The following is a 14,088-nucleotide window of genomic DNA, read 5'->3' as shown; positions in this document are numbered from 1 at the left end:
ACTCCATCTCCGCCCTGGAAACGGAGTGTTGCCGCCCTCCCCCGCACTGCGTCTACCTCTGCCTGATTGAAAGGCAGAGGCGATCACATTTTCTGAACCCCCCACCGCAGAGAGTGCGGGTGCATACGCAGGACGGGCGCTGAGCATGCGCCCATGGGCGATCATAATAATTCCGGATGGATCGCGATTTGCGATCCACCCTGAATTACCCCCTATACCCCTTGTTAGTTGCATTACTTGTGCTTTTTTCAAGAGGATAAAGAGACCTTACTACGATCTGAGATCTCAAACCACCAAGCTGTATATTTTCCACATAATTTGAGGGCAAGTCTCATGCTATTTAATGAATCAGTTTCAAGGAACCCTGTCTTAACCAGATTTTAGTTTAATGATCAGATCAGTTATCATTTAATATACAACAGCTAATCTGGTTTTCAGCCTTGACCTGGTCCTCACCTTATTTGCTAAATAACAGCTACATTTGAAGGAAACAAGCATGTCTGTCTTCATTTAATTGCTTTTGCTATTTTTAAGCAAATCACAGATTGGCAGGACATCTTATTAGAAGATCTTTTTCCATTTGGAAGCAGTATCTAGGCCACAACAGAGTCAATTAGGTTGATGTATTGAAAGCATTGTTTAAAACTGGTGTCATTTTCTCTGCAGTTCATTGAATTCTTATTGTAACCGCTTTGTTGACACGTTACAGCACGCAAGATCTTTCTGCTTACAAGCAGGCAAGTTATACAAGAGTATGAAAACTTTACCAGCAAAATATAAGTCGTAATAGAAATATATTAATAAGAAATGAATGGGGTTAAAGGCAAAGTACTTCTCAGTCATGCATGCTATTTACGTAAAATAAAGAACGCTAAATTACAGTATATTAACATGTATAGGGAGGCAATAGGTTACTCCATCACAATACTCCAGTGTTATATATTCTGCTAAATAACAGTCGGACCTGATAAATCAATATTGAAATTGTCCAAACCAAGCTACTGTACAGTGAAAAATCCTTTAACATTGTATGTATTACCATCCTGCATGTTGTTCCATGTGAAGCCTTTCATGTACCATGTCTACCATGATGTACATCAATTATAAGTCATACCATGCACAGCTTTCAGCAGAAATAGAGATAAGCATCCCTAAAGGGATGCAGTGTCCATGACAACATGAAACTCCCGACAGTGACAATGTCAAGATGACATGTGAAATGCCTCCATTCTGCAGAATGCTGACATTAGGGTTAGGCTGTCTGGGGAGGAATAGGGTTAGGGTGAGGGTTACAAGCATGGTTAGGGATGAGGATGAGCATACTGGAATACCACATCAACTGACACTGCCACAGCCAAAAGACACCGCTTCACTGCCAAAGTTGAACAGAGGTAAGTGATTGCCATACCCCTGGGACCCACTGTTTTGTTGACATTATGAACATTATCAACATTAGGATCATGTCAACATGATACGTTTCAACATTATGAATGTTGACAAAACATACAGACGCCTCCTCACAGATATATTCACCACATTCTGCATTTAGGCCAGGAATTTGTGCCCAGTCGCTACACAGAATTTTCACATCCTTGGCTGAAACACAGGGGTCAGTTCAACTAAGAGCCGTTAAAATATGTATGGGAAAGTTACAGGTGATGCAGGAAGCTGTTGCTGGTGTTAAGCACTTCTAATTGGAATAACCCATAGTGGCACAATTAGGGATGATTTCAAACATAGTCAAATGTGTCTTGTCCAGGTACCTGAGAAAGGTAACATGTATGATATTGGTTAAATACAATGTAAGTTAGAGCAAATTAAGCTTTATTCACAATTTAGAATGGATGATTCGATAATAAATGCCGTAACTTTAGCAATTGAAAGAAAAAACATACAGCAATTCAGTTTCTAGGATGTGTTATAAACTATATATATATATATATATATATATATACTGGTTGAGTATCCCTTATCCAAAATGCTTGGGACCAGAGGTATTTTGGATATCGGATTTTTCCGTATTTTGGAATAATTGCATACTATAATGAAATATCATGGCAATGGGACCTAAATCTAAGCACATAATACATTTATGTCACATATGCACCTTATACACACAGCCTGAAGGTAATTTTAGCCAATATTTTTTGTAACTTTGTGCATTGAACAAAGTGTATCTACATTCACACAATTCATTTATGTTTCATATACACATTATATACACAGTCTGAAGGTCATTTAATACAATATTTTTAATAACTGTGTGTATTAAACAAAGTTTGTGTACATTGAGCCATCAGAAAACAAAAGTTTCACTGTCTCACTCTCGCTCAAAAAAGTCTGTATTTCGGAATATTCCGTATTTCGGATATTTGGATATGGGATACTCAACCTGTATATATATATATATATATATATATATATATATATATATATATATATATATATATGTAACAATAGAGGAATAGGCGCCCTTGGGATATACTTCCTCCCAATAATAAATAGGATTCAGCAGGAATCTCTAGACATGTATAAGTATATGTTTGCTCAATATTTTAGAGCATAAAAATCACATTAACATGTTCCATATAAAATTTATTAAAACATAAAAACACAAGCAATGGTACAGAGAATTAAGTATCCATCCTTAACAAATGACACCAAACAATTATACAGAGGACAAGTAGAATAACTTTTACAGACTCCTCCTTCTCCTTATAGCAAGTTTAGAGATTGGCGTAACAATTTTCTATTTGTTATGCCAATCTCTAAACTTGCTATAAGGAGAAGGAGGAGTCTGTAATAGTTATTCTACTTGTCCTCTGTATAATTGTTTGGTGTCATTTGTTAAGGATGGATACTTAATTCTCTGTACCATTGCTTGTGTTTTTATGTTTTAATAAATTTTATATGGAACATGTTAATGTGATTTTTATGCTCTAAAATATTGAGCAAACATATACTTATACATGTCTAGAGATTCCTGCTGAATCCTATTTATTATTGGGAGGAAGTATATCCCAAGGGCGCCTATTCCTCTATTGTTACATATATATATATATATATATATATATATATACAGGTTGAGTATCCCATATCCAAATATCCGAAATACGGAATATTCCGAAATACAGACTTTTTTGAGCGAGAGTGAGACAGTGAAACTTTTGTTTTCTGATGGCTCAATGTACACAAACTTTGTTTAATACACACAGTTATTAAAAATATTGTATTAAATGACCTTCAGACTGTGTATATAATGTGTATATGAAACATAAATGAATTGTGTGAATGTAGATACACTTTGTTCAATGCACAAAGTTACAAAAAATATTGGCTAAAATTACCTTCAGGCTGTGTGTATAAGGTGCATATGTGACATAAATGTATTATGTGCTTAGATTTAGGTCCCATTGCCATGATATTTCATTATGGTATGCAATTATTCCAAAATACGGAAAAATCCGATATCCAAAATACCTCTGGTCCCAAGCATTTTGGATAAGGGATACTCAACCAGTATATATATATATATATATATATATATATAGTTTATAACACATCCTAGAAACTGAATTGCTGTATGTTTTTTCTTTCAATTGCTAAAGTTACGGCATTTATTATCGAATCATCCATTCTAAATTGTGAATAAAGCTTAATTTGCTCTAACTTACATTGTATTTAACCAATATCATACATGTTACCTTTCTCAGGTACCTGGACAAGACACATTTGACTATGTTTGAAATCATCCCTAATTGTGCCACTATGGGTTATTCCAATTAGAAGTGCTTAACACCAGCAACAGCTTCCTGCATCACCTGTAACTTTCCCATACATATTTTAACGGCTCTTAGTTGAACTGACCCCTGTGTTTCAGCCAAGGATGTGAAAATTCTGTGTAGCGACTGGGCACAAATTCCTGGCCTAAATGCAGAATGTGGTGAATATATCTGTGAGGAGGCGTCTGTATGTTTTGTCAACATTCATAATGTTGAAACGTATCATGTTGACATGATCCTAATGTTGATAATGTTCATAATGTCAATACTCTCCCTCTGCGCTTTTACACAACAAGAAAATGGGGAATATAGATATGGCTGCCCAAATTCCGCTAAGACCCCTGTTAGGAGGGACTAAAAATAGAAATATGTAACAATAGAGGAATAGGCGCCCTTGGGATATACTTCCTCCCAATAATAAATAGGATTCAGCAGGAATCTCTAGACATGTATAAGTATCCATCCTTAACAAATGACACCAAACAATTATACAGAGGACAAGTAGAATAACTTTTACAGACTCCTCCTTCTCCTTATAGCAAGTTTAGAGATTGGCGTAACAATTTTCTATTTGTTCTATAATTGTTTGGTGTCATTTGTTAAGGATGGATACTTAATTCTCTGTACCATTGCTTGTGTTTTTATGTTTTAATAAATTTTATATGGAACATGTTAATGTGATTTTTATGCTCTAAAATATTGAGCAAACATATACTTATACATGTCTAGAGATTCCTGCTGAATCCTATTTATTATTGGGAGGAAGTATATCCCAAGGGCGCCTATTCCTCTATTGTTACATATTTCTATTTTTAGTCCCTCCTAACAGGGGTCTTAGCGGAATTTGGGCAGCCATATCTATATTCCCCATTTTCTTGTTGTGTAAAAGCGCAGAGGGAGAGTATTTGTTTTTATATATATATATATATATATATACTTTCTGGTTGTCTTACCAATATACAGTATGTCTATATACATTTCAGAAATTTCAGACAATAAAATTACAGGCACTGTGGCTTAAAATAGTAATCAATAGTACCGTATGCTGAAATAGTTAAATATGTTCCTATTTTTGCGATTGTATCCCTGTGTATTTGTCAGCTTCTGTGAAAGAAAGTTCTATTTATTTATTTTACCCTTCAAAACAAAACTGATGACAATATAGCTTTTTCGCAAACAGTTTAAATCATATCAACCAATATTTATTCAAAGTTTTCCTTATAACATGAACACAACAAGTAAATATAGATAACCATATACTGTAATCAGAGCATACAGATAAAAAAGGTGTACTGTAAACACAAAAATGTACATTATATTTAACATTCCACTGAATCAGATAAGTAAATTAAAGTTGATACTGTAGGTCTTTGAAATAAAAATATATTTATGTATAGACTTAAACAAAGAAAAGGAAGTATTGGTGTTTGACCTTATTATGGGTTCTCCGATGTATTGTAACAAGAACAAAGTCTTTTCATATGATGCTTTATATGTTGTGATACTTATGCAGGGTTCAGTATGATATCCTGATGGATGGAATGCCAGCAATCAGAATACCAACAGTGGCATCCCGACCATCGAATCATGACTAAAAAATACCCTAACCTGCCCCTGCCCCCCTACCCTAACCCTTCCTTGTGGGTGCCTGAACCTAACCCTCCCCGGTGGTGCCTAACACTAACCCTCACTGGTGGTGTCTAACCCTAACCCTCCCCAGTGGTGCCTAAACCTAACCCTCCCCGGTGGTGCCTAACACTAACCCTACCTGGTGGTGTCTAACCCTAACCCTCCCTTCTCCTCTGCCTAAACCTAACCCTCCCCGCTTGGTGCCTAACACTAACCCTCCCTGGTGGTGTCTAACCCTCTCCGGTGGTGCCTAACACTAACCCTCCCTGGTGGTGTCTAACCCTAACCCTCCCATCTCCTCTGCCTAAACCTAATCCTCCTCGCTTGGTGCCTAACCCTAACCTCCCCTCCTCTTGCAAACAATTGCAAGAACTATTAACTGTGAGTCAGCTCCTATGTCGGCATGTAGCCACTTTGATCCTTTCTACATTAACCACAGTACAGACGTTAATAACAGCATATGACAGCATAGAGTAATAGTGAGATGTTCTGTCAGTGATGTGGGGAACTTGTGGTACCAAATACAACTTTATATGAAACAAAAGAAACATAACAATTGTCAGGAGATATGAACAACTTGGTCCATCCAGTCTGCCTCTTTTTTTTAACTTTTTGGTAACCTCAATCCTAATGGATCCTTACCTCATTGGAGGAATATACCAACCATGTTTAAATTGCTCTGATGCAGTGAGGTGCTGTGAGATAAATGGATTGCGGCACTGGCTAGTATCAGAGCCAGATTTGCACACGTACACATATGTATGATTTGGTGGTGAGTTTTGTCTATAAAAATAATTAGAATAACACAAAGATGATATAAATAATATAGATACGTTATATCATTTGTGTACTCAAAACTCTGGAGGATACTGGAGTATATTAGCCCCCAGGGGAATATCTAGGGGTCCGAGCGCCCCTGCAATATAAGGGACTGGCGCCCACCCCATCTATTTTAAACAGAAACAGCATGCATGTAAAAAAGGGGCATGGTCTCATGCAGAATGGGCATGGCAATACAATAGTACCCTCAATTTAAACAATGCCACACAGTAGTGTCCTGTATTCACATCATACTACACAGAAGTATGGCTTATGTATATTATGCCACACAATAGTACCCTTTACACATTAGGCCCACATTGTAGTAGTGTACATACATTGTCTTCCATGTTTATACAGTTTTCACTCCCCCACTTGGGTACTGCGTCCTGTTACACCACTTTAAATAGGGAAAGCAGGAAGAACATTTCTGAAACAAAATGTACATGATTACATTGATAGATGGGCAGTGAGATACATGCCAGGGAGTGAGGTCTTGTCAGGTGCCTCACACACATCTTACCCTGTGCCTAATGAGAATACCAGTGTCCTAAATGTCATATTTATCATAGGTAAACCCAGCAAGCATATAGAGATCAACTAGTGCTGCCTAAGATTTCAGTGCTCAGTGCCCCCACCCCCTGACTAAACTTCAGTGCTGAATCCCCCCTGCCTCCCTGCCGCACATACCGCAATCAGTGCATCAGTGGAGAGTCCCTGGGGGAGGGCTGGTGAGTTGGGAGAACATGACGGAGACAGGCAGGGAGATCAGCAGGCAGCATCTTCTAGAGACTCCAACACCAGCAATGGGTATGGCAGAAAGCAGACAGTGTGACGGGGTGGTGCTATCTTACAGCACCCAACTTCACATGTGACATTTCCAGCTATGTGCCGATATTGCAGCTGTGTGCTCTATTGGCTCCTGGCGAGGGGAGCCCAGGTTACCAAACCCACATACCTCCCCCTTAATCCGGTTTTACCCCCTGGCCACGGGTGGCACCACTGGGTGACCCCCCTGTTCCAGAGCCCCTTGAGAGTGCATCCAGGCCAAGGGGAGGATACGCCACTGATAGCCTCCACCATTTCTGATAAAATCAGAATCAGAATCAGCTTTATTGGCCAGGTGTACTCACGTACACTAGGAATTCTTTGTGGTACAATGCATCGCCAAGCAGCAACATGAAGGGGGAATACATAGCATACGAAGGGGGAAGAACATAGCATACATTACACACATTACACGTATGAGTTGATACTGCACATTGCAACTGTACAATAGACTCAACATATTAGACATATTATACATGTAGGACTAAACACAAAGGCTGCTTGGCAGAGCAGCACCGAGGCAGCCATCCGCGGCGCCAACTAGAACTCAAACAATGCACATAATACAGAAGATTTAAGTATTACATCAAAAGATAAACCACACAGACAATAAAGACAAAAAAGCATAATGCAGGGTTGGTGTAAGCATTTTGGGTAATAACCTCCAGGGGTTGTGTATTCCACCCTCACAAGGTACCAGGTGCGGCAGCCATCTTAGGCGCTCTGCGTAGGATTACCCAGGGTGGAATAGTCCACCCCTAGAAGAGAACACAAAACGGGGAGATTGCAGAGTCCTTAGGTTCAGAGTAGGGTTCCAGTAAAAACCATCAGGTCCATGTATTTTTCATCCCATCCACAAGTTTACCAGATGAGGCAGCCATGTTGGGCGCACTACGAAGGTTACACAGTGGGAGATGAGCCATACAAGGGCCAAATGCATTCACGGGAAAGCTGACACGAGTGTAGGAGTATGCTACACCCTGCATGGAAAGATCCAAATGAAGCACACCCTGCCCATGGAGGAACCATCCGAGGCAGCCATGTGAGGCGCACTGTGTAGGTTACTGCTGGCAGGGTGTGCAACCAATGGAGGTACACATTACAGGAATAGCACACAGTGGGGGGAAAGTACCCTGTAAGAAGAAAGAAGAGAAAGACACATTTGCAGGAAAACATTAATTTGTGAAAATGATAAATGTCCTGGTCTCATGAGAGCAGTGCAGGTGTGTGTGAGAGTGTGGGGAGCAGTGCGGGTGGGTGTAAGAATGTGGAGTGCACACTAATGTCCAATGGAACTGACCCAGCAAAATCTGGTCCTGATGCGCACGCCCCTCAGTTCCCTGCTCAGCTTGAGGGGTAGTCTTGGGGGCAGTCATGATGTTCTTGGACAGAGAAGTAGCAGGCATTGGTCCTGGTGTTCTCAAGGCAGAGGTGAGGAGAGGCCACATGATGGTCCCGAGTTGCAGTATTTGGGGAAATTGTATTATTCGAGATTTTAGCGTAGTCCAAATCCAGTTCAAACTCCGGTTCTAACTCCATTCTTAAATCATATTCTTAACAATTGCATTCTTCACAATTGCAAGCAGGCCAAGTCCTGACTGCAGGCCTTGATAATATTGCTCTTAAATGCTCCAACTATATCAACTGGTAAAGGGGGAGGTGTGCAATCAGAAGTTCAGCTAATTAACAGAGGTTATTTTGCATTGAAGAAGGATCACAGACATTTGCAGACAAACTTCCTTGGGGTGTGAAAAGTGTAGCCAGAGAGAGATGAGAGACTCAGATATACAAGCATGAAGATGGTGTTTTTACCGTTTTCTGGGAGTGGTTGGAAAAACGCAGGCAATCCCAAGCGTTTGCATGGCGGGTGTCTGACATCAATTCCGGTCCTGGACAGGCTGAAGTGATTGCAGCTGCTGAATAAGTCCTGGGCTACTCAGAAACTGCACAAAATGTTTTTGTACCGTTCGACTGCACATGCGATCGCACACTTGCACAGCTAAAATATACTCCCCGGTAGGCAGCGACTATGTGAATGCAGGGCTGCAAAAAACAGCTAGCGAGTGATCGGGGCTGAATTACCCCCATTATCGGGACATTACAGAGCCAGGATGCTTCTCCTGACTCGCTTCTTTGATAATGGATAAATTGATAAAAGGCTATTGCACTTATACATTACCCTTTCTGTGAAGTAATTTTTCCTCAAATTTCCTTTGAACTTACCTCACTTCAATGTACTTACTTCACATCCAATTTTTGTTCGATATTAAAAAGCCATATCATACTGTGGTCCACATATAACATATGCCGCACCTTTGTGAGTAAGTAGATAGATATTACAAAGTAAAACTCCTAATAAAGCACATTTACATTTATTTAATTTATGCTGTACAACATACTAAGGGGATTATTTATCAAATAATATATGTGGGATATCCCCTGAAAACACCTGTCTTTGGTGGGTACCCACACATATTAAGGATCGCCAGGATGTCATGATGAGTGACCAGAGCAGATTTCTCCAATATCTGCCACTGTCCCTACATTTCCTCCAGCAGATAATGTCTTCATAGGTTTTTACATGGGCTGCTAGGCTGTCAGATTTACCAAGCTCCAAAATGCTTTGCAGCTAACGCCATCTCCGACCTATGGGCTACAGATTGCCAAAGTTGGGACAGGATTCTGTAGGAACCCTCCCTGGCAATGGCCACTGCACATGCATGGTCAGCAGACAGCACATACACTGTAGCGAGCCTGGATTCAGATAGAGAAGTGAAGTGACTGCTAATGCTATCATTTAAATTATTACACATCACAGGTCCCTGCATGTGATTAACAATACACTCAGACTACAAATAATTATTTATTTTCATTAACAAAGGCAATACTGTATGTTATTCTAATGATCAGGTCTAAAACTGGATAAATGGTAAATGAACCCCCCAATGAATTATAAGTAGTAATGTAATATAACTAGGAACAAGTCCAGTGGAACCATTTCTGTACTTTCCATTTTACATATTTCTTAATTGCTCTGAAATATATCTTGTATTCCAGAAACCATAAAGTATACATATTTTAGTAAATACAATGAGCAAAAAAAAAAATCTAATTCAAAAGAAAAAAATAAATGTTTGGTACAAGGTAATAATTCCCCATTGCTAGATTTAACTATAGGTGAACTATTTTAAAGGAGCGATTTGTAGTGCTTCAATTGGTTGGAAAATTAAAACACTTCTTCCGTTGTGGGCGAATTTCTAAGTTTATTAAGTAACAAGTTTAATTTTCCAAATGATGTCACCTTTGAAGCCCAGTTTACACTTCTCAGGTTTTATGACAACACACTCCTGCAATCTAACTTCTATTTTCACTCATCATTAAACAGAACTGGTGATTGGCAAAGCTTTAAAGTGTGATTTCTCACCTACTTTACCTCAATTGTGTATGTGTTTCAGGAATGATGAGCTCACTGAAAGCAATAGTTCTAGAATGTTATTTATTAGTGTTTTGCCAGAGTAGGCATTTTCTATATAAAAACAAAAGCATACACTTGAATGTATGATTTTCGACATAGTCTGATTGTCTACAGGTTCAGAATTTCATTATACAGCAAATTAACATTTACAATGTTGACACTTATGTAGCCCCTATACTAATATTGACAGAAAACATGAGATATAAAATAAATACATGTACCCATGATTAATTGATATAAATTAAATTACTAGGTAAAATATGCCAGTCTGAAAATATAATGTATATATATATATATGTATTGATATTAATGGTATAATGAGGCTGGGGGTACAAGGTGTATTAAACCTAAAAGAACCAATATGGACCGCAGGACTTTTATATGAATATAAGGGCACGCGGGGCTTGAGAGAGACTTCGAGAATCACCTCGTGCAAGGAGAGGGGAGAGCGCGAGGGAAGAGAGAGAAAAACGATGGTTGGTGTCGCAGACAGGAACGGGGGAGCAACGGAGACGGACGGAGGAGAAACCGCACGGACTGTGGTGAGAAAGCTATTCTCTGCCGGAGCAAGATAGAAGACAAGACGGGACTAGTGAGCCGGAGGAGGACCGGAGTGTATACCACGGTACTCATAGTGACGAGTGGATAAGGATTCTAGCCAACACCTCACACAGACCTTCACCGGAGAGCCCAGCACCTCACCCCGCCATTCACCGGAGCGCCCGGCAACTTACCCCGCCATTCACCTGAGCGCACAGCCGCCTGCACTTCAGCTCCCGCTGCGGACTATCTCGGTAAGAAGTATATCTGAGATTAGCGGTAGAGCTGGCATATAAATCCGAAAAGGTAAAGCTGCTTAGAGGGTGATGGCTGTGGTCATCAAGAGAAGGGTGGAAGCGCATTAGAGGAGGACATTTAGAGAGCTTCAGGGACACCATTTCCTGCCTTATTATTTCCGTGCCTGCCAGTCGGGGGAGGAGTCCAGGAGCATAATTAGCACTTTTCTGACAGGGACAGTGGCCAGGAGCGTGTACTTGATAGATTATATACAGATATACACTAGTAGTGTGGCTATTCTAAAGTATCAACTTTACTGTATACATTGAGGAGTGCATTACAAAGTTCACCTCCAAATGGCTTAAAAAGGGAGGAGGTTGCTGCTATGACTGTGAATAACTAGCGACAGCCCCTCCTTTATAGCTCCCGGAGTAAATACAGCGATTCAAAGGATTTCACATTCCGAGCTTCCTTCATAGTTAATGAATTATTTATAATAGCACTCTGCAGAGGAATCTGTGCCTTATACCTACAATAGAATAACCTCCTTTTCCCATTTTCTGCCTAATTTATCAATTCTGCGGGGATCTATTAATTGAGGAATTAACAATTGAAATACTACATCAGAAGTGATAACGAAGGCACACTCAAGATAAATGACAAGACTTTGACCTCCAGGAGATATATATAAAATATAGCAGAGTGTATGGAACATATTGCTATTCTAATATATTCTATCCTGACTGAAAAGCAGGGAGGAGCACTGGGTAGCCTGTGAATAGGGTGCTCTTTGCAGCGGTGGAACAGTGGAAAAGAGGGATCAGACTTCTGTCCTATTAATAGTACTACTACTATATCTAACCGTATTGTACTCTTCATAGACTATGGACAGTGAAGTAACATTACCTATTAGAGAAGTATTACATGATCCCTTCAATACAGGAAGCTGAGTTAAGGAGTAGAACCCAATCTACCTACGTTTGAGTAATCAATGTCGCATGGGCCCCACCAAGTGCACCAGCGGTATATTATTATAGACTATTAGAATAATATTATTTAAGATAATCGCAGCGACTACCTCTGTACTTTTCCTTCACAGAGGGGGTGTTTAAGTTTTTTGTGATGCATGCAATTTAATTGTATAGAATAGGGGGAGGAAAAATATTGATTCTACATATATCACATTATCGTTAGAAATTAATATAATCTTATAATAAAAGTGACATAGTTATTCACTAATAAGGGGTATGGTAGTTATTATAAGATAACACTTACCGTTATTCTGGATTCCTGGAAAAGAGAGTCAGAAGAGGATCTGGAAAACACAGAAGACCAATATTTGAATCAAATTGGGTAGGTGTATACAGCCCACTGACCATTTACGATCATTGTCAAGGTAAAGGGAAACATTACCTAAGGGCTTTCCCAAGTTAGCCCAACTATATCTAACCGATAAAATTAGCTTGGGTGGAGGCACTGCTATTGGTAATACTTAGTAACTCTGGTATCAAAGGTAGATACGAGTTGGAGAGGGTTACATTTGGAGGCACTGCTGAGATCCTGAATACTAAGTCTCTTGTTTAGTGCTAGGTAGGAGGGCAGGAGTAAGAAAAGAAGATATATTCCGTTGGTGTAGAGAAAAGGAGATAAATGTGGAAAGCAGTTTTGGATTAACTGGAAATTTGACTGATGCAAGCGATGATAGTATCATTAATTCAGTCAAGTTTCTGTATGGAGTTAGCGATCCATGTATTGTGGATAAATGGAAAGGGTTAAATGGTAATATCACCGCTGTGTTAATCAACAATAAGAACTTGCTAGACCCAGTGTTGCTTCCAAGTATGGTGGTAGTGGAGGGAGTACCTGGGTGGAAAGTACATGTGGTATGGCCGGAACGGAAAAGCAGCGGGACCGGAACAGATATCCCGTGTGAAGAACTGGGTACTGGGGAGCCCAATATATTAGTTACGGGGGACCCCGTTATTCCACCCTTGACTGATACCGAGGTACCCCATCAACGGGAGGATGCAATAGAGAGTCAAGTGGATACAGTAGTGGGCAAAATGGTTAGTCATTTGGAAAGATGGCACTTTGAAGGGGGATATCGACGCCTTAGGATATTTTCAGGAATCACCCCTATTCCAGCTGGAGAGGAGACTTACGAATTGTGGAGGGAGGCGGCCACCCAACATTCAGAAGAATGGCAATGCCCTGACCATGTCAAACGCCAGAGGGTGGTGGAAAGTCTGAGGGGGCCAGCTATGGGGGTAATTCAAGCTACCAGAAGAAGCAACCCAACAGCCACCTTGAAAGACTATCTGGAGGCATTGGACTTTTCTTTTGGCACCATGGAAGATGTCAGGGATTTGTTAGCTCGACTGAACCATACTTATCAAGATCTGGGAGAAACATAGACTCACTATGTGTACAGGGTAGATAGACTTATTTATAAAATAGTGGACAAAGGGGGCATCGATAAAGATACTGTGGATAGTCGGAGATTGACACAAGTACTAAAAGGAGCGTTAACTAACAATCCGGTAGCACAAAGATTAAGGTGCACCATGTCGGCTGCCCGGGCCCCTACGTTGAATGAACTAGTTAGAGAAGTGAAATTAGAGGAGGTACAAATTGAGAATAGGGAGAAAACCATCAAGAAGGTAAAAGTAGTGATACCAGCTAATGAACCCCCATCCATTGATGAAAGGTTGTTGAAGCTCATGGAAGAACAGAATAAGAAACTGGAACAGTTAATAGCACTTCAGACTGTTAATCCCT

The 14,088-nt window shown here is 40.0% G+C and overlaps 1 protein-coding gene across 1 annotated transcript; it reads left to right on the top strand.

Annotated features, from left to right (window-relative positions):
• Nucleotides 1–1,297: 1,297 nt before the first annotated feature.
• Nucleotides 1,298–13,724, top strand: LOC134965278 (paraneoplastic antigen Ma1 homolog). The gene is made up of 2 exons (XM_063941763.1): nucleotides 1,298–1,391; nucleotides 12,895–13,724. Exons 1-2 carry the CDS (start codon nucleotides 1,298–1,300, stop codon nucleotides 13,722–13,724), a joined length of 924 nt encoding a protein of 307 aa, XP_063797833.1.
• The last annotated feature ends 364 nt before the right edge of the window (nucleotides 13,725–14,088 follow it).

The sequence above is a fragment of the Pseudophryne corroboree genome, chromosome 10, assembly GCF_028390025.1.
Source record: "Pseudophryne corroboree isolate aPseCor3 chromosome 10, aPseCor3.hap2, whole genome shotgun sequence".
Classification (NCBI taxonomy): Eukaryota; Metazoa; Chordata; class Amphibia; order Anura; family Myobatrachidae; genus Pseudophryne; species Pseudophryne corroboree.
The sequence above is the reverse complement of the archived record's forward strand: the minus strand, read 5'-3'. Positions and strand labels throughout refer to the sequence as shown.

Coding starts and splice junctions, on each gene's coding strand:
- LOC134965278 (XM_063941763.1), top strand. CDS start 1,298: ATGGTTAGGGATGAGGATGAGCATACTGGAATACCACATCAACTGACA. Junction 1,392..12,894: donor ACTGCCAAAGTTGAACAGAG/GTAAGTGATTGC, acceptor TCTCTTGTTTAG/TGCTAGGTAGGAGGGCAGGA.